The sequence below is a fragment of the Haplochromis burtoni genome, unplaced genomic scaffold (assembly GCF_018398535.1).
Source record: "Haplochromis burtoni strain Fernald_Lab_line unplaced genomic scaffold, NCSU_Asbu1 Contig_18, whole genome shotgun sequence".
NCBI classification, from domain to species: domain Eukaryota; kingdom Metazoa; phylum Chordata; class Actinopteri; order Cichliformes; family Cichlidae; genus Haplochromis; species Haplochromis burtoni.
The window spans coordinates 3578141-3599245 of NW_024582379.1; the positions used below are offsets into that span (position 1 = coordinate 3578141).

At 40.6% G+C, this 21105-nt stretch overlaps 1 protein-coding gene across 2 annotated transcripts in view; it reads right to left on the reverse strand.

The window, feature by feature from the left end:
- Positions 1-824: 824 nt before the first annotated feature.
- Positions 825-21105, reverse strand: part of osbp2b (oxysterol binding protein 2b) — a 56492-nt gene continuing 36211 nt past the window's right edge. The window contains exons 3-14 of one of the 2 annotated variants that reach the window (XM_005916325.3): positions 19362-19612; positions 13395-13593; positions 12182-12302; positions 11637-11703; positions 11048-11200; positions 10710-10955; positions 10464-10584; positions 9865-9968; positions 8137-8232; positions 7624-7808; positions 7307-7527; positions 825-6013 (exon numbers count right to left, since the gene is read on the reverse strand). In XM_005916325.3, coding sequence (XP_005916387.1) covers positions 5871-6013; positions 7307-7527; positions 7624-7808; positions 8137-8232; positions 9865-9968; positions 10464-10584; positions 10710-10955; positions 11048-11200; positions 11637-11703; positions 12182-12302; positions 13395-13593; positions 19362-19612 — 1907 coding nt within the window. In that variant the 3' untranslated portion in view covers positions 825-5870. Of the gene's footprint in view, positions 6014-6533; positions 6732-7306; positions 7528-7623; positions 7809-8136; positions 8233-9864; positions 9969-10463; positions 10585-10709; positions 10956-11047; positions 11201-11636; positions 11704-12181; positions 12303-13394; positions 13594-19361; positions 19613-21105 lie in introns of those variants that run through there. The other variant, XM_042218412.1, reaches the window with a different exon arrangement.

Consider the following 21105-nt stretch of genomic DNA (forward strand, 5'->3'; position numbering starts at 1 on the left):
ATTTACGAATAAATTCTTTACAAATCCTACCATGTGGATTCATGGATTTTTTTTCACATTCTGTCTCTCACAGTTGAAGTGTACCTCTGGTGCAAATTACTGACCTCTGTCATCATTTTAAGTGGGGGAACTTGCACAATCGGTGGCTGACTAAATACTTTTTTGCCCCACTGTATGTATATGGCATGGGCATAAGGCTGCAAGTGGAACCAGGTCACTAGTGTTTATTGATGTGGTTGCTAATAGACGCAGCAGGATGAACTGTGACGTGCACAGGGTTTTACTCTCTGCTTAGACTCACTCCAATTCTGCAGAACTGATCTGATGATGCTACGCTGTGAAAATGGATAATGACCCAAAACATACAGTAAAAACAGCCCAAGAGTTTCTCAAAGCAAAGAAATGGGATATTAATAGATGGTCGAGTCACCTGATAACCCAATAGAGGAGCTTTTCAGTCACTGAAGACAAAAATGAAGGCAGAGAAACCCACAAACAAGGCCTGGCAGAGCATCACAAGGGAGTCCATGGATGTCCATGTTCATGGGTTCTAAACTTCAGGCAGTCATTGACTCCAAAGAACTCTCACCTTTCTCATTTTAAAGAAAGCTTCTGTTGTCTACCCAAGAAAACAGTACATTGAATATGCACTTCATGATTGGAATAAGCAATGATACAAATAATGTTTTATTCACTTTCATAAAAACTGTTTAGAGTGTCATGTTTCATTAGTGGGACATCGACTTTAAACTCAAACATTTCTCTGTTCTGCCAGTTCAACTCATCCTTTGGTCAGAGAAGAAACAAATGAGAAGAGACTGGTATCCAGTGTCAACAATAACAACTTTATTATCTTCTTTTTTCACCGTTTTGTCTTTGCTGTTTAAAGACAGTGTCATACGAGTATAAATTAAGGGAGAAAATACACAATTTTATTTTTTAAAAAAGGGGGAGGAAAAAAGAAAAACCTCAGCTGAATACGCAGTAACACCTGAATACACCTTTGTGTATTTGGGAGTAAGAGTTATCAAGGCAGGTCAGTCACCTCAATCCTGTGCCAGGTCGCTATTGTGAAACATCTCATAATTTCTACCAATCGTATGGATTGTTAATATCACCATAATCTCACCACAAAGCTGCGAGTCACTGTCGAAAAAGAAGCAAGGTTTAGTTTAGACAAGGCAAGAAAAATCTCCCCATCTTCGTCGTCATCATCAGCATCAGCCTATTTCTGCCTCAAAACTGAGCAGCACTGAAAAGCAGGATATGTAATGCTGCACGTGCACACAAATCAAACTCGCTATGCACACAAATAGTATGAAAAACACCAATATAGGAATAATGGCACCCATTGAGAAGGAAGAAATCAGATCAGAAAATAAAAACAAGAAAATTAAAGCCAAGAATCACATCGTAGTGAATTAAGCATCAGGTTCAGATGAGATGAGATAAACGGCGATGGGGAGGGTTTACATTTGAACCCTCTGAGATCGGGAAGGCAGATGAAGAGGATTATTTAGTCTACAACACACTCTTCTCTTACACTTTGGTTGTGTTTTTCCCCCCTTTCTAAACAAGGCAGACAACGAGTCTTTGAACGAACAACAGCCACAAACTAACAAATCTACACCTCCACCGCTTTATTGCTACAGCTGTCCGATACTGTACAGGCCCTTAAAAGGGACAACTTCAGTAGGCAAGTCACCATCAAGTACTGAGGTCATCTTTTTGTTTGGAAATATATTGATTTAAACCTAAGATGAGCTCTCCATTATCATTCAAAATATAATATGTATTCTCAAATATAAAATAATCTCAAACACAATTTATTAAAGTAAATCTGCAGGGAACCTCCACATTTTCATCATGTTCAAGTGGCGATGTACAATGACAAGTCTTTGATACACATTTATGAAATAGAAAAGAAGGATAGCAGAAAGAAAATGTAAAGAAAAGGCTCAACACTTTGGGAAATGTGCTTATGTGCCTCCTTCTGTCCAACAGGACACATTGTAAGGCTACAGGCAGCAGTCACTTTTTAGGATTAAGAGGACTGGAAACAGGATATAAGCTACCAGCAGCTGGAGATCTGATAAACTAACATGGATCTTATTCGTTTCATTTTTCAAGACAGTTTTTGGTACCAAATTTTGGGTACGTTAGGTTTAACTTCCATCTTTAGTTATGTGCAAGACTTCCTCCTGGCACCAAAGTGGCAAACTTCCAGCAAAGATGGAGGTGAAATTTAGAGGGACTGATGGGTGGTCAGAGCAGAGCTACCCCGTTTCCAGTGTTTTTGAGTACAGCTAAGCTAAACTGCCGTCTGTAGCTTCATATTTACAACAAGAGAAGGCTTCATCTTCTCATCCAACTCCAGCAAATTTCAAAACAAAATGAATTTCCAAACACTAAATTATTCCTTTTAACAAGTGACCATGCTCATGACAACCACAACTCAAAACTGTAAGAAAACCTTTTGTGTAAATGAGTAAAAGTGCCAGAATTCACTTCTCACTATCATTAGTTCACTGCTAAAGAATCAGACAGGTAAACGATAAGAGCTCATATTATCACACTTAAAATTCACTCTATCGGCTAAATCCTAGCATTTCTTCCTTGTGTGAAGGAATTTCTTTTCCAGTGTGTGTGTGTGTGTGTGTGTGTGTGTGCTTTACATTTGCATGTCCCACACATCAGAGGAAATAACTGAACCACAGCTAACAACATGTTAGTAATAAGAACTATATAAAAAAAACTTTATTTTCAGTGTGTTAACACAGTTTTTGGCCAAATTGAGGACACCTCTGAGTTAGTGTCTATCTTCAGGCTCATTTAGTCCCCCCTCTACCCCCTCCTTAACCTCTGCTGTACAGAGAACTCAATACTCACATTAGTATAATTCTTCTTTTACAATATCATTGTTTTATCACAAAATATTCACACAAATAGGCTGGATGGTAGATACAATACCTCCAAATTCTACATTCCTAACAATAATTACAAAAAAATATCGACTGTTTTTTTTTCTTTTCTTTTTCTTCAAAACTCTTGTCACTGTAGACTTGTAGTGCACAGGTCAGGGGACTCGTTCCCTTATTCAGTCAGTTAAAGGCAAAAGACTCAGTGTACCTCTGTGAGCTGATCCCAGATCAGCAAGTCCACAAATGGCAAATGAACTGCAGAGAGCCTGGAGGGGCCGCTCGGGCTTGTCCTCTGTGGCTACAGCTGACTGCAAAGAGGAGCACTACAGGAACCAGCCCTGTCTGCTTCTATAACCTTTGACCTCCTATCAACTAAAGCCACTGTGGGTTCCTTGGAGTACCTGCTCCAGTCTCAAATTCAGTAACTCCACTGGAAACATCTGGACTACAAACTAGTGAGGGATGGATGCTGTGGAACTAGTGAGAAGAAACTGGTGTGTTCCCGGATTAATGTTTACTTGTTAACACTTCAGTGATCGGGCGCAGACTTAATACTTTGTACGATCACTGAAGATGATACTAGTTAAAACGATCACTGATGATATGGTAAGTGTTGCCACGGGAGAGCACCAGAGGACAAGATAGTGTTCATGTACAGAGTGAGATTTTCTCAACATCAACACAGAGATATGTACTAACCTCTAGTCAACCACAGTGAAAAGTGCTTATTCAGGTCTTTGATGGAGATTCCCGTGACAGTGATACAAGTGTTTTAATGTCACCACTGCAGTTGCACTAATGTGTTATAATCAAACTACTACTATATAATTTTTCCTAATCAGAGTCACAAATGGAAAATGTTAAGATGACTCAGATCCAATGAAGCATAGAGACAGCTAATATTTCTAATATAACTAACATGAACAGACTAATTGCACGTCCCTAAAGGGAAAACTTAATATCCAGTCCAAATGGAAAAAGGATTACTGCCTTGATGCATATTTCATTAGTTGAGATAAACCAATCTCTAGTGGATCAAACAGCTGTAGATTATGGAGACTCAATGTGTTGAAAATGAAATACAAATATATTTAGAATGAATCCGTCTGACGAACCAATACAGAAAATGTATAACAGAACCATAAAAATTTAAAACACACATGAATTTAGAAAAAAAAAAAGATAATACATCATAAAACCTAATATCTGGTTTTATTTCATTCTAGCAGCTTTTAAGACAAAAACCACTTTAACCAAACCTTTTTAATTTATTTTTTTTTAACTTTCCCCCCCAGAATATCATCTTCTTCCATAACAACACCGAGTCTGTCAGCTAATTCTGACTTCTAGAGCCCGTTATATCACAAATCAATCACATGGGCTCTGCCCCACTTGTCCTCAGACTTCTTGATGAAAATAAACCTATTTATAAATAAAATATTTAACACTGAATAAAGTAAAACCTGTAAGCCGAGATACAGAGGTTAGTCTGATTCTTTTTCTCACTTTATGGTTATATTAGATACAATTTCTGTAGTTAATTATGTGATTATTCGTACGTTCATTTCTCTATATTTAATTATGGGTTTTTTTATATTTACTGAACACGTTGACTCTCCATAGTTTATAACACATGCAATCAAAGCTGTGACTATTTCAGAGTCTTCATCCATTACTTTCTATACCTCAGTCACAGACATAGTTTGGCAACCCCCTGACAACTGCCGGTTGCTACGGAAAAATGTATATTCCTCAACCAGCTTGCTTGCTATCGTCGGGTAAAAATCAGAGAATGCTATACCCACAGGCTCCTTGTGCCTGCTTTGGCTGTTAGCGAAACCCTCTCAGAGTTGTACTGAAAAGGGCAAAACAGACCAGAGAAGTGAAAGTAAAAATTGCATCTGGCGGTTGCAACCAATACAAGGTGCAACTTTTACTTTATGGTTTCAGTGAATTTTCACTCGCTACCACTTGGCAAGTAGTTGGCAAAAAAGTCAACACCCCCCCTTGCAAACTGCTGGTGACTGAGGCAAAGTGCTAGCACATGCTAGCAGCAATCACAAAGAGGTTTTCAATGCAGCACCGAAAACCTCTTGCATGAACCAATTTCATGCAAGCGTCTGCAACCTCCTGCAACCACTTGCCAACCGATCTCGTAATATACACGCTTCCTTAGTAACCAGTGGTTCCTGGAGGAGGGGTGACCGACTGGTCTCTAGGCCTGTGAATGGAGTTTTAGCAGTCGATCTCACAGCAACTGTCAGCAATCACTCATCAGCCGGTTGGGAAATAAACACACATTTTCCCTGTGACCGGTGGTTGCTCTAAGCCCGGCTTTAACATATCAAAAGAGGCAAATAATGAGCACCTAAAATGTTTACCATAAAGAAAATGAGGGGGCTAATTAATAAAGTAGGCCCAGGTTAATCTCTGTTGTACTGAATAAAACTGAGGGTGAAGACATTTTTCTTACAAATATTGAAATACTGTTGTTGTGTTCTGTTTTTATGTCCCTCTTTATTCTTTTTAATCAGTTTATAATCATGAGCAGCTTCGATGTGGGTTTCTATCCAATTTGGGAAACTCTGTAGTGGAGTGAACACAGAAAAGTGCATTGTGGGTAGCATTTCCGGCACACCAGAGCATCAGGACTGAGCGGGTTAGCTTTACTGTGTGGTGTTACAACTCTGTTATCTCGCATCCACACGTGATCTCACGGCTGTTTGAGTATAGTGTCAAATAGGACTACTCAGGGAACGCCCATCGAGTGTACATTTGGAGGTACAGTGTAATCTGAGAGTGTGCGAAACATACACATTCTCATGTTCACACACAAAAAAAGAAAAAAAAGGTCCACATGGTGCTCGTTCGCTCCACTGCTTAAGGACCAGAGGTGGAGCGGTTCACTGTCTCATGAGGTTAGGTGTGATCCCAGAGGAGGTTCCTGGGTTAGAAGATGTCAGGACACAGGCTCCAGTCCTGTCTCTCCTTTGCCTCCCAGTAACCCCCCTTGTACACAAAGCTTGTCTCTCCAGTAACTGAGTCCCTCCTCTGGTAAAACCACAATGGCTGGTAGCCTTCATATTCTCTACCTGTGAGGGGGGGAAAAAAAAAATCACAGGTATTAATCCATTGGTTTGATCCGATTATCCTCTAATGGAGAAGCCACACTCGCAGGCTATTCACACTCAGATCATTTCACCTTCATACAATGCATATAGTAGTGATAAAGAAACAAATGAGCACACATTGTGCAAATATGCCAAAACCTGAAAGGATCATGGTGAAGGAGCTATACTCAAACTTTTGGAAGTCCCTGAACTAAAAAATGAATCTGTTTCATAAAAAGAGCAGTCAAAACGAAAAACAAGCATATAAAAAAAAAAAAAAAACTAAAAAAGTGCATCAGAAAAGTGTCCAATCGAAAAAAAGAAAAAGCATAATGGCAATGCAGGAAGAAATCCAATCTAATCACTTGCTAATGTGGCTTCACCAGAGCACACTGAGAATACTTGTAATGTTAAATCATTTTCTTAAATGCAACATGTTACCGAGGCCAGTTCTGAATGAAAATGTTGCATGTGTGCAGGAAAAAGTGTTTTTTTTTTTTCATGAGTCATTATTTGGAGAAATTGACATGAGAAGGGTTTCATGCAGTTCCCAACACTGAGGCAGACCACACAGAGTAACACAGAGGATGGCGTTTGTGCGTGTGTGTGTGTGTGTGTGTGTGTGTGTGTGTGTATGTGGGAGTGATGCACAACGGAGGGGTACAGGGCAACCCCCACTCACCAGAGTCATAATCACACTCTGACCATCAATAGAGGGAGGAAAAGAAAGACAAGTCATGGGTACATCAAAAACAATCTAGCCTACGCACAACACACAGACAGGAATGCCACGAGGATGAAAAGTGTCTGCTGAGGTCCCTGTAAGATTTAAACTCTTATTTATTATAACCATCTCTTCTTAGTTTTCTTAATGAGCCCTGCTTTCTTAACGTGAACTCTTAAAACTCTTACATCTAAATTATAGAGCTCAAGAAGCTTAGGTAAATTATTCAGTTACTGCTTATTAATCATTTGATCTAATACTTGGGTATGAGCTCAGCCTTGATTATGTAGCACAGCATGCCACAGATCCCTTTTAATCAAATATTTCTATTGAGGAATTTTCTAATTCAGTGGTTTATCTGTTGTAATGATATTTGTAGTAAAATAATGCTCCAGCTCCCACCTGACATTGTCTAATCTAATAATGATTGGGACTTTTACTACCATACATGCATAAAATAACTTTATGCCCTGACTCTTGCTTTCTTTCTCCTTTCTCATCACTAGACGCAGACAGACACACACTCGCTCTCACTGTTCTCAGTCTCATACCTTCATCCAGAGCGTCTGAGGCCTCTGCTTCCCTCCTCCTTCTCACTGCTCTTTGTTTCTCCTCTAGCCTCTGTTTTTCGGAGTTTGCTTCATCCCATCGCCCGTCCTCCATCAGCCTCTGGTCTGGTCTCAGACGGCTGTCGGTCGTTGCCACCCCATCCTCCAGCTCATTTAAGGTCAGTGCCAGAGCTGAGAAGTAGTACATGTTCTCAGCGTTCTCCCTGACAAGGCAAGAAGGAATTGGCATAAGGTACACTGTGGAGTTCCATGACATTTACACATCGCAGCTGTTTACTCAGCTATGGCTGTTGGCTTACGGGAGCGGGTATTTCTTCCACAGCAGTTTGGGGGACAGAGTCTGGTAGACCATCTTCTGCTTGCCCTCTGACCCGCTGCCTCCTCGGCTGCTCTGAACGATCTTGGCACTTTCCATTTTCTCATCCCACGTACCAGAGAGGATGTAGTGAGCCTGGCCCCCGCTGTCTGCCACCACACCTGTCACCTGGAAAAAAAAAGAGAAAACAGAAGCTAGAAACACAAGCACAGAGCTGCTCTTTCCAAGTAATGTTAGGTATGTAAATACCCAGTCCCATCAGTAGAACATGACTACATTTAAATTTGCTCCAAACAAATAAATGTGCTCTTTATTTAAGTAAGTGTTACAACACAAAAGGGTGTTATTGAGATCTGACTTCATACTAAGCTTATTACACAAAGCAATACATTTGTTGGTATTGTCCAGCAGGAGGCAGCATCACACAAATGAACCCCACACCGCAACGTCACACCCAAGCTGGGTGTCAGCAGAGTGTGGAAAACAAAGAGTTTACCTTGCGTGGAACATCCCTGGAGAAATAACTGTAGGGAGAGAACTTGAGCTGGCAGGTCTCCTTGGTCCTGTGATTCACAATCTCAATGTCTCCCGACTGCACAAACACAGACACGCAAAAAAATACAGAATGAGAGCAAGAAAGAGAGAACAATGACATTTGAGCCAGTGAACATATCACAGCGAGTTTCACAGTGAGTCAGGACTTAGAAGATTCAATTTGGAATGACAGTTAAGGTAAATCCACCACTATTTCATTCTACCTGTCCATCTGTCACACACACTAAACAAACTAAAACAATGTGCTTATGTGTAGAATTACTACTCTTGTTACTGCAAACAAGACATGTGGTAAGCAGGTCCTTGCATTGTCCTGCAAGGATGTGCATGCACAGTGCTGGACACTGCAGTGGGATGTACCTTTAAGGTCTCATGCTTAACCCTGTAAAGCCCAAACCATGAAAATGTTTCAGAAAATCCTATTTATTTGTGGTTTATTAAAACTTTTGAAAAAGAAAAAAAAGAAAAGAAAAATCATCTATCAAAAAGATACACTTGGGTGTTACAGGGTTAATCTGATTTTGCAGCATATGACAGCCATGAAAAGAAAATATTAAAAATAGCCACCATGCGGAGAAAATGAAGGTTTATGCTGGTGTGATTGTGATGTAAAAATACATTCTTTGTCAGTGCCTCGCTTGTTTCAGCTGTTTTATTACTGACAATTGTGGTCCGCTATAGCCAACCACAGAGAGTGTAGCTGTAGGTTAATATGAAGCTGTTTGGGTGACCCCGTTCTGCAAAGGAGGACAGCCGAGTGGCAGAACAATGCAAAGAGAATGAAGGTGAATATACTGAAGAGAACAATACAATACAGAGATGACAAAACTACATTTATCTCAACACAGAGCTGGTGATTTTGTTACACTCAAAAGGAAAAAAAACTGATAGCATTTGTACATTTGATCAGAAAACAGACCCTAATGTGAGTAATTTATTTTTAGATTGTTTCCTTTCCTTGCTTCCAATTTTCACTAAATGCTTGCTCATAGAGGGACATGGGGTTGGTTATGTCTCTATCATGGTAGCGTCTTTAGCTTACAATGTAAAGCACATTAAGGTGAGTGCTGTGATTTGGTGCCATATAAAAAAAACTGAATTGAAATTGAATGTATTTCAAGTCTGTAGAGTACCTTTAAGAAACAAATACTACAAATATTCAGTAATTTAGGATATTTGTACTTTTACTTTTTCATGTTAGGAACAGATTGACGCTACACAAGAGCTTATATTCCAGTGGATATAATCTGTGTTTTTCTTCTTCATGGATTCTTTAAAATGAGCATTCAAACACAAATGCACACTGACAAGATGGATGTGACACACGAAAGCAGGACAGGGAAAAAAATGTAGGTGGTGGAGGTGGATGGGGTTTTATAGTTCCAAATAGACACATGTGAAGCCTGCCCCTCAAACCTCCCTCCACACTATAACTGGGGCATCTCAAAGAAACAAGAGGCTGTTATTTAGATCAAAGCTAAAGACAAATCCCCGGATACTGTGGAGCTACTTGTTGAATTGTTAAAAAGCTTTACGTTGATTCCCCTCTTCAGTCCTACTCTGCTGGTCTGTGCCACACACTTCTGCTAGAAGAAAGTATCTACGGGCTTTTCAGGAAGCTCAGTGGTATTAAGGCATGATGTTGATAAACTAAACATAATAAACAGACCTGGTCAATCCACAGCTTGCCCACAATGATGTTGTGCACTGTGGAGGTGACCTTTCTCCACACATAGTGGTTCCCGCTGGCGTGGAACTGCAGGTGAATGGCACCTGGGGACACACGGCGACAAAAGACAGATTCTCACATCTGCTTTATTGCTAATTTGCAGTTGCACATTATTGTTTGGTTTTGTGCTTCTGAATCTGTCATCCAGCACATTAATGCTCAGAGCACAGGCAATGCATTTCCACCTCAGAAGATTTATATTTCACTACTTACATGATTTTCTATTACATAGCACAACACAGCAGACATATAACATGAAGTAGGGTATGTCAAAATTACCCCTGCATCCTTTTGGCTCGATCTGGACCGCTTACATCTATTTGAGCTCTCAGTACAGAACTCCCTTTGTACCCATATTTACGGGTGTGCCAGAAGGGACATAAAACCCTCCAGATTAATCTTCACACTAGCTTTAGATTGCACGGCGGCAGATCACTGCTCTGCTACTGACTCTGGAGTCTTTCTTGCCTTAACACTTGTGCTCTTTAGTGTGCATTATGGAGCCTTTATTTACGCATGAAGTTTGTTAGCGGTCTTACCCAGAGGCATTATGGAGAGGTATTTGCCACGGAACTTGCTGGCGATGGTGATTTCCTGCCGTAAGGTCCAGCCTCTTTGGGAAATCACATGATGTGCAGCTGCAGGTGGGTGATGGCTCACCTGAGAGGACACAGAAACACAAAGGTTCTGTTTAACCTTGTGTACCGCCGTGTGTGTGTGTGTTGAATAACTGCGTGCACATCAGGAAGCATGCAAACAAAATCTCTCTGTAGCTGTGCCATTACCTGCTCACACAGCGAGCGGTAGCCAAATTCCTCCAAGCGATCAAGCTCGTACGTTTCGCCCAGGAGGGGGTTGAAGGGCTTGGCTGTCCGGTGGACCGTTGTTGAGTAGGAAGAGACAGAGAAGGCAGCGACCAGGCACATCTGTTCTAGTGAGGAGTCGCAGCGGGCTGCCTTGTCTAGAAGCTCGTGATACTCCAGGTCCTCGGTGAGGCGCTGCAGCATCGACAGAGGCTCATTAAAGTTTACCTGAAAGGAAGATAACGGAGAGAAACTCATAAGATGCAATCCTTACAGATTTACCTGCCAGCAAGAAGAACCGGGAGCACGCCTACACTTACAGGCATGGGGATTTTAGAAAGCTCCTTGCCGATGCAGTTCTTCATGATGCTCCACAAATTGAGGGAGTAGTTGGGTTTGTCTGGGATATGACTCCGCCTTTGTCTGCGCGGCTGAAGCTCCTTTCCTGACACATCGTTACAGCTTGGAGACATCTGGGATTAGGTGAGGAGAAGAGGGTGGATATACAAGTTTGAAACAATACTTTCAATTTTGTGGACAGCTTGGCAGCATATCTCCAGATGTAGCGACAGAGCAAGAGAAAGACAGGAGAAAAAGAGAGAAGACACAGATGTGTAAGAGAGAGAGAGAGAAAAATATTAGAAAGAGCTGAGGGAGAAGAAGAACAGATGTTTGAGTACTAAATGATTCAAACCACTGGCAAAGTTTGTGTGCGTATCCTTGCATCCTTCTTTAAGCACGGCAGGGAAGGATACTTGTGAAAGCAGCAAGTGAAGATGTTACATAAATAAATCAATGAGGTGTGAGATTTGCAGCAGCAGCAGAAATGAATCTATTTTGAGATTACAAATATTTGCTCCTTTAACAAACGTCAGTGCCATTAGTCAGGCATGTTGGGAAGACACTTACATGGTCGTCCTGGTTCCAGTCACCGGGATGGCCTCCGCTCGCTCCGCTCAAATTACTCTGAGATCGCCTGGAACAAAATGAAAGTATTTTCTACAGCGACGCAGGACACAATCTCGCCAAAATCCCCTCACGCTCTTGTTTCCCCTTTACACATGCAAACACAATATACACAAGGGAGGGGAGAGATTGCTGAGTATTGCAGATGAATACTGTGAAACTGGAGTTGACGGATATGTCACATGACACAAAAATTGGGTAACTTGTCTGCAGGAAAACCGACCGCTGTGAGAGTCTAAGGCTGGTTTTTATTTGTACAACCGAAAGTGAACACATGACAGAAAAGGACACGCCGCTCTTCGATTTCTCATGCCATCAGCTATCGTCAGAGCCCCGCTCAGACGTCACCCAGCGTCAAACTCAGCTTTGACAATTTGGAGCGTGCATGGTTAAACTATATTTCTCATATCCATTTTTTCTTACAGTGCATTTTTAATGAATACATAAAAAGAGAGCAGAGACTGCACGGATTCCTGTGTGAGACTGACCTGTGCTGCGTGCTCTCACTGGCAGTCACTGTGATAAACGCAGGGGAATCCTCCATGGCATCAAAGTACTCAGTATCCTCATCTTCATCACTTGCCTCCTCTTTCCGTGACCTCTCACTCCCTTCAAGTGGACATATACATTTATGAGTCCACACAGACATCCCAGTGAAAAACAGTGAGTTTGTATTCTGCAGTGTTCAGGAGAGAGACAGGCATATAATCACATACCAGTGGTGATTAATCGGGGAATAATTAGCTTAATCGTAAAATTGGCAGTGTTCCTGTTGGGTAACTAGCCTGAATGATGCAAGTACCTCAGGGCATGCTTCTTATATTTAGTACTGACTATTTAGCACTCAGTACGTTCACTGTGTTCAGTGATCCATTATGGGTTTTAACCAGCTTCCAAGTGAGAAGCACAAATGTTTATATAAAGTACAATTAATGGGTAAAAGAGGGAAAGGGGAGGGAGTATGTTTGCTGTGTAGAAGCTCTGCATAATGTATAATAAAATAAAAACTCTAAACTAACCATTTACTGTGTTAAAGGTTCAAATTTCATATCTGCCATTATGATAGCAAGTAGTGACAAATGGCAAAAATAGTATAAAAGGTAATGAAAGTTTGAAGAAACTGTAGTTCCCACAGGACCTGGTGTTTCTGATGTTCTGCTTAAGTGGTTAAAATATAATTATCCTCTGTATGAATTAACAATTGCGTTTAAGGTTAAAGGAAGGAAGAGGGTCTCAACTATGTTTTAAACCCTCATTATAAACAGCGGAGACAGAGATCACAGGAGGGCTGGAAATGGGTCCCCAGGTTAAGTTCATGGGTGCTCAATTTGTTTTTACAAAATATAAACTGTGGCTTTTTCTGTGTAACTTTTTTAGAGCATAGCTAAAAGTTAGATCACTTCCAGCCAAAAACTCATGAGAATATAAACTAACCAAAGAGACTCTTAAGATAAGTACTATTTACATCTTAACTGCTAAATGGTAAAATGGTAAATGGCCTGTATTTATATAGCGCTTTACTAGTCCCTAAGGACCCCAAAGCTGCTGTCTAATTAAAATCTTCTGACACAGCTCAAAACTTCTGTCCTCCACATGAGGAGAGTCTATAATACTAAACCCAAGGCTACGTGTGATTTTTAGCTATTGGTATGAGTCCCATGCTAAGGTCCACAGGAACGACTAACAGACAGCCAGTCTCACCCTTGTTGGTGGTAGGGGCACTGGGTGCGCTGGAAACAAGCGTGGGTGCTTCCCTCCACGCTCGCTCCAGGCTGTTATGCTGCTTGGCTAGCTGCTCAATGGTCTCCTCTAGATGGGTACGCTGCTCTCGCTCATACTGCAGAGCCCGCTGCCATCTCCTACTGTGAGTCTCGGCTAGGTCCAAAAAGTCTCGACACGCCTTGGGTAACAGAAACACACGAGCAGATAATCAGAAGACAGGAGTGAAAAATAAATCAATGTAAGACACATCCTGAGGGGGGAATTGTTAAAAACAACTTTTTTAACAAAATGGAAACAATCAGTTGGGATAAAAATCCTGTATCACTTTTCCTCACAGTTGGCAACAATACAAGAGAAAGAAGATTTGGATGGAAAGGGCCGTAAATGCATTTGCGTCATGTGTTGTAATCAAGGCTGCTTATCATAAGGTTTTCGAGCAATCATAAATATGTTAATTAGCTGTCTGTCGAGATTTACTCCGTCTCCCCGCTGTGGCAAATGCGCCTTGGAGCAAACTGTAAACATAGAAAACATCAGTGACTGATGAGCTGCGTTTAACACTCTGATTGCATAAGGCTCTATATCTGTGTCAAGAGGGGGTATCATTGTTTCTCTTCTGCTTTTGCTGCTCAGACAGAGAGGTTACTTCAGATCACCACATATTACATGTCAGCACATGCTGCCACTGACGCTCACTGCGCACAGAGGTCAATGAACCCAAGTAACACCTCTCAGCTGACTCCATACATGTTAAAAATGTCATGTGATGCTCCCTGATCTCTCAGCGTGGGGTTATCCAGCTGTTTTTCAAACATGGCTTTAAAAGCAACCACAAATCAAATGTTATGGAAGTCTTGACTTGACTTTATTCTGTGGTACACTGTCATCACAGAAGAGATTGAGAGGAACTGCTGAGAGGTAGCTGAAGCCACTTAAAATAAAATAGTGGCTGAAGGTTAAAAACAAAAGTGTCACACAGTTCAATTCATCTGGGCTCTTAGTATGATGGAACTGCAGTCTGGATTTTGTTTTGTTGGGAAAAAAAAGTTATGACTATATAGCCCTCAACAGAAGTATTATACCACCTGTCATAAAAACAAAAAAACAGCTATTTGAAACTAAAAATTTATGGTGTTATTTTTTAGGTAAATTTACGCTTTTAATACCCAATTTAAGCCGGAACGCTGGATTTCTCTGAGAAGTTAGATTTAACTAAATTTGACAAATTTTTCTCTTCAGAAATGGATACAAACAACTGCGACTTTGTATCTTTGTTTTTTGTTTTTTTAAACCCAACATGCTTTATTATTTATTTCAGCTTTTCTGTAAAACAGTACATTTGGAAATTATGGATAACAACAATTATATCTTAGCATTAATAAATACAATTTCAATTAAAGCGCTTGAGCTTACTGGTGGATTAATCATTACAGAAACACAAAGAATGGTAATTACCAACACTATTAACTTAGGGCAGCTGTGGTATTAACCGTATACCGGGTGGTGGTATAGGTACTGTAAATAGTTTCAAACAACAGATTTTTGTTTTGTATTTTATTTATCAAGTATACCCAGTAAAGCTAAGAGGAGCTGTAACTACCAACTATTACTTTCTCACTGCTCCAATTCATATTTGGACAACAAAGTCTTATAATAGCCAAAGATGTTCGTAACTTACATCTTCGGATGTCTGGTTTTGTCAGAGTAACAGGCCGGGACATTAAGACATTTAGCCTAATATTTTAATTCCTTACAAATACACATTTTTAAAATAATTTTTGCTACAAAAAAAGTCAAGTTAATTGTGTTGCAGTTGACTGTGATGCACAATCATTATCATATCATAGAGCCTTTCACATTCCTACTGACCAGAGCAATGTATATGCTTTCATGCATTTCATCCTGGTCATATTACTGATTTATGCCCACCTGTGTAAGGATACTCGGTACTCTTGAATAAGGCTAATAACCCCCCAAAAACAAAATTATGATTATTTCTGGAGCTTCATGTTAAAAATACTGAAAAACCAGATATTGCCCAAAATTATTAAGACACACTTGTAAATTTAAAAAAAAAATCCACACTATTATTAACAGGCTTACAACAAACTATCTTAACAAACTATAGAGCAAGGAAAAATACTTACATTTTTAAAGCTAAATTAAAATAAGTTAAACTAGAAATTGATCATTAAAGACGATCAAATTTCCTAATTACATCCAAAATGTTAGTAGAGCAGTATGATCATAACACAAGAAGTGAAATATCAGATCACCTTACCATGCCTGGTTAGTCTCTTACCCTAAACAGCCCTGCACAAATGTTTCAATATTAATGTCTTAGAGTCAGTTAAATGTCCCAAATGCATGTGACGATGTGGGCCACTTCCCCAGACAATAACCATCATATGAAACTCAAACACCCCCTGAAGAAAATATGACAGTTCCACTTTTTTAAACGCTGACTCTCCACTATAAGCATAGACTGCATGTGACTTCTGGTGTTTTAAGTACGGGGTTGATAAAGGCTAAAAAACTGAATGAACAAGCAGGAGTACATATGTATGTAAGTGAGGGTTGACATTAAACACCAAGAGTCACACAGTCCCGGTGAACTCTGCAGAAGGAACTATGTAGCGCAGATTAAAGTAAACTTGGTTAAAGTTGATGTTCATGTGTAAATTGTATAACCCTGAAAGAGTACGTGTGTAAATGCATGTAAATGTGCCATTAGAGTCAGGCTACTGCTGAACGAACTAGAGTTAAACCCTCTCCCAAGGCCAGATTAATAAGAGCGTGCAGTTGTACCTTTACATCATGGCCTCCAGCTTTCCTCAATCCACCTTCTCTCTCCTCTGTTCCTTATTCACACTTTACATGTCAACACCATTTTAACATGGGTAAAATAAAGTTTTAGGATGAGTCTTTGTAGGCACCAAAAATGTGGCAGTAGAAATCCTTGCACTAAAGGGAGTTTGGACCAACATTGATTTCTCATTAAAAGCACATTCCTGGCAAGCCAAATGGCATTTTAATGAGTTTGGCAATCCAAGAAGATCTTTTTTTTTTTTTTTATTTTATTGCTTGTCCAGTCAATTAATAAAAAAAAAATAAAAAAAACAATAACGGGCTCATCATTTTGAGCACTGGCCTTTTACACAATGTTAAGTGCAATCCTCGTTACAACTTTTTATTTTTAAATTATAAAACATTAGTTGATAAGTTCAAACTAATTGCAACCCAAAATGCAACTAATCTTAGTAAATTATTTTAACCCCAAACAAACCAAAACGAAAAAAAAAAAAAGAAGCTTCAACTGAAAGTCATGCATTAGAAGTCAAATAGCAATCAAAACCAAAGCCACTTGTAGAAGCGGAAAGAAAGACCAACCTTGTATGATTTGTCTTTAGTCAGACCAGGTCTGTCAGTCTAACTGTAGTCCAGAAGGCTCTAACATTCCTCACCAAGCAGGGAGGGTCAGGGTTTTGAGAAGAGTGGGGAGCTGGGGCTATTCCTGTCACCCCCACCCACTATCATATCCAGTATCACGTTTGCATGACCTCAATTCTATATGAACTGTCATCCATTACTAACAGACAGCTAAAACCACAATATTCACTGTAAAGGAAATGGAAACTGGGCCAGATTACAGTAGAGCATACACGTAATCAGAAAAAACATTTGGCAGTAATGACCAACTTGGTCATATTGGAGCCTGTGTTTTGCTACATGTGATTTTGAACGTTAAATAGCAGCGAACAACAATTTGCTACATAAAGATGCTGTGGTTTCACTGCACAAAAGAGAAAAATTGTGAAACAGAGAACAAAAAAACAAAAACATGCAAACAAACAAAAAAGCAGTTACAGGGAGTGCAGAATTATTAGGCAAGTTGTATTTTTGAGGAATAATTTTATTATTGAACAACAACCATGTTCTCAATGAACCCAAAAAACTCATTAATATCAAAGCTGAATGTTTTTGGAAGTAGTTTTTAGTTTGTTTTTAGTTTTAGCTATTTTAGGGGGATATCTGTGTGTGCAGGTGACTATTACTGTGCATAATTATTAGGCAACTTAACAAAAAACAAATATATACCCATTTCAATTATTTATTTTTACCAGTGAAACCAATATAACATCTCCACATTCACAAATATACATTTCTGACATTCAAAAACAAAACAAAAACAAATCAGCGACCAATATAGCCACCTTTCTTTGCAAGGACACTCAAAAGCCGCCAACCAAGGATTCTGTCAGTGTTTTGATCTGTTCACCATCAACATTGCGTGCAGCAGCAACCACAGCCTCCCAGACACTGTTCAGAGAGGTGTACTGTTTTCCCTCCTTGTAAATCTCACATTTGATGATGGGCCACAGGTTCTCAATGGGGTTCAGATCAGGTGAACAAGGAGGCCATGTCATTAGTTTTTCTTCTTTTATACCCTTTCTTGCCAGCCACGCTGTGGAGTACTTGGACGCGTGTGATGGAGCATTGTCCTGCATGAAAATCATGTTTTTCTTGAAGGATGCAGACTTCTTCCTGTACCACTGCTTGAAGAAGGTGTCTTCCAGAAACTGGCAGTAGGACTGGGAGTTGAGCTTGACTCCATCCTCAACCCGAAAAGGCCCCACAAGCTCATCTTTGATGATACCAGCCCAAACCAGTACTCCACCTCCACCTTGCTGGCGTCTGAGTCGGACTGGAGCTCTCTGCCCTTTACCAATCCAGCCACGGGCCCATCCACCTGGCCCATCAAGACTCACTCTCATTTCATCAGTCCATAAAACCTTAGAAAAACCATTCTCGAGATATTTCTTGGCCCAGTCTTGACGTTTCAGCTTGTGTGTCTTGTTCAGTGGTGGTCGTCTTTCAGCCTTTCTTACCTTGGCCATGTCTCTGAGTATTGCACACCTTGTGCTTTTGGGCACTCCAGTGATGTTGCAGCTCTGAAATATGACCAAACTGGTGGCAAGTGGCATCTTGGCAGCTGCACGCTTGACTTTTCTCAGTTCATGGGCAGTTATTTTGCGCCTTGGTTTTTCCACACGCTTCTTGCGACCCTGTTGACTATTTTGAATGAAACGCTTGATTGTTCAATGATCACGCTTCAGAAGCTTTGCAATTTTGAGACTGCTGCATCCCTCTGCAAGATATCTCACTACTTTTGACTTTTCTGAGCCTGTCAAGTCCTTCTTTTGACCCATTTTGCCAAAGGAAAGGACGTTGCCTAATAATTATGCACACCTGATATAGGCTTTTGAGCCTATACAGCTTGGAGTAAGACAACATGCATGAAGAGGATGATGTGGACAAAATACTCATTTGCCTAATAATTCTGCACTCCCTGTAGAGACTCATCAATGGTTGTGGCTAGCTTCTGTTTGCCTCTGTACACAATATTTCTATCTGTTTATGGAGGGAGGAAAGTATGCCAGAGGCACCCATTTGGTTTGAGGTGCTAGTGTTTAAATGATGTATACAACAAATCATCTACCTCAATCTCGCCCTATCTTAACATCCTCTTCTTTCAACAACCCTCTCCTTGTTCTCCTTCCCCTTCATCCATGTCCAGCAGCAACGGAAGCGATGATTTTAAATCCGACCAATCTGGTATGGAAATCTTATTCTTGATGATTTGGCCCTGGATGCTCTTCCTGACATAACCCTCCCCATTTAGGCAGGATTGGAACTGCCACTAGGAGTACCCTGACTTGTGTCCCCCACAAGTCAGGGTATTTTGTATCAGGATCTGGTTGACCTCCATGCCTGCAGCCTTGGTCTCTTTAAACACACTACACTGTGAACTGATCTCATCTCTCATTGCTCACAAACCAGGACTGGCACTCCTGTCATACTGATCATACCAAAGCATGTGGGACACAGATCACTCACTGCTAACCCCTGCTGTGTCTTGCAGCGCGGTCTGTCACAGCTACTTACATTGATCATAGCATTGGAAGTGATGCGGAAGAGGGTGGCTCGCTCGTTGACTGCCTTGATTTTTTCTCCTCCCTCCACAGGGACTTTCAGGCCTTCGAGTTCACTCAGGGAGCGCTGCAGGGCCGCCCCATGCTTGGCGATCAGGTCATTACACGTGCTGAGGTCATCGAGCTTGCTGATAAGTATCTTCAGGGTGCCCTGGATCTCGCTGCGGTCTGACTGGGACGTGGGCTCCTCGTCCCCTGAGTCATCTAAATGGCATGGGTCACATAAAAATAAAGAACAATTAATACCTAATTGAAAATACATTTCTTAAGTTTTCCTAAATATCCAATGAACTTGTGCAATCAAAGAAATATCTGATTTCTCAACTGTTCTGTGAATTTCACTGTCCAACCTATGACACAGATAACTTTTTATAGACACTGTAGTGTTAACCGAGAAAAGATGTGAGGTTACTGGACCACAGTTTGTTCTTACAGTTATTTTGTTTTCTTAAGGGACAGTCTGAAAACAACTGTCCCTTAAACAGTTAAAGGAATTCTTGCCAGTCTCTTTAAAAAAAATGTAAGTGTAGTGTAAGTTTTATAATGCCATTTAATGTGGACAGCTTATCTGTAACCATGAGCTCTGTGAACCTTTGAAGCAGCAGCAGCCTTACCCTGTGATATGTCTAAACAGAGGTTACTCAAGGTTAAAGAAAACATATGAGAACAGTATTGCAGTGTCAGCTCTGTGTGACACGCATATACACATGCACCGCAAGCAGAAGGACACGCACAGAAAGACGGAAATATACCAAGGGGCAAAAACACGAGTCCACAAACAGCCTAGCAACATCGTTAAAGAAGCAAATCCAAAAAAGGAAGTAGAACCATAAAGCTTTAGGAACAAATATGATTTATACACAAGCTTCATGAAGAACAAACTCCATTATGAAGGATTTTATTGGAGGATTTTAAGCCTACAATCGATTCTGGACAGAGAACTTGATGTATGTCACAGCCCAACGTTCCTATTTTTTTTCCTGTGTGGTACTTTATCTATCAAATAGTTCATCTTGTAGTTTATGCGTTATGTCCCCATAACTTTCTGATCACCAGGACACTCTGCTATAGAGCATTTTTAAAAGACCACCAGGGAACTTTTTAAATCAAGATATATTCACTTCCAAATCTGATTTCACACGAATACTTCCCCACATCTGTGCTGGGCGTTTCTATCATCATAAATCAAAAACAAGCCCATATGGTGGGGATAAATCAAAAAGCACCAGCTTAGGTGGAAGCGTCCTTGTTCTCGACACATTATGGCATGTTGAAAAGCTGTAACATCCCAACAAGCACACCAGAGGAGAGGCATCTAAAATTACTGCTGCCACTGGAGCAAAGAAAACAGATGACAAGATGGAAGGAGGAGGAATGGGAGGGGAAGACAGGCTGAAAAGCAACGAAAATGAGGACGAGAGGGACACTGCTTATCTCGACATAGAAAATATATTCCTGTATTAGTGAGGTTAAAAGTTCGAGTGTGGAGAGAAATTCTTTTCACCCTCTAATCCACCCTGCTGACCCTCTAATGCTCTAATGTCTGTAGAATGCTGTTCTGCGGGCTTCTACACCCGAGCCTGCAGAGTATGCTTTGTCACGTTGAAAAGGTTCATTATGCAGCTGACGGGAAGACTGTCATAGTAGTGGTGAGTGGAAAGAGAAACACTTTCTCGTAAGAACATGGCAGCTGGCTG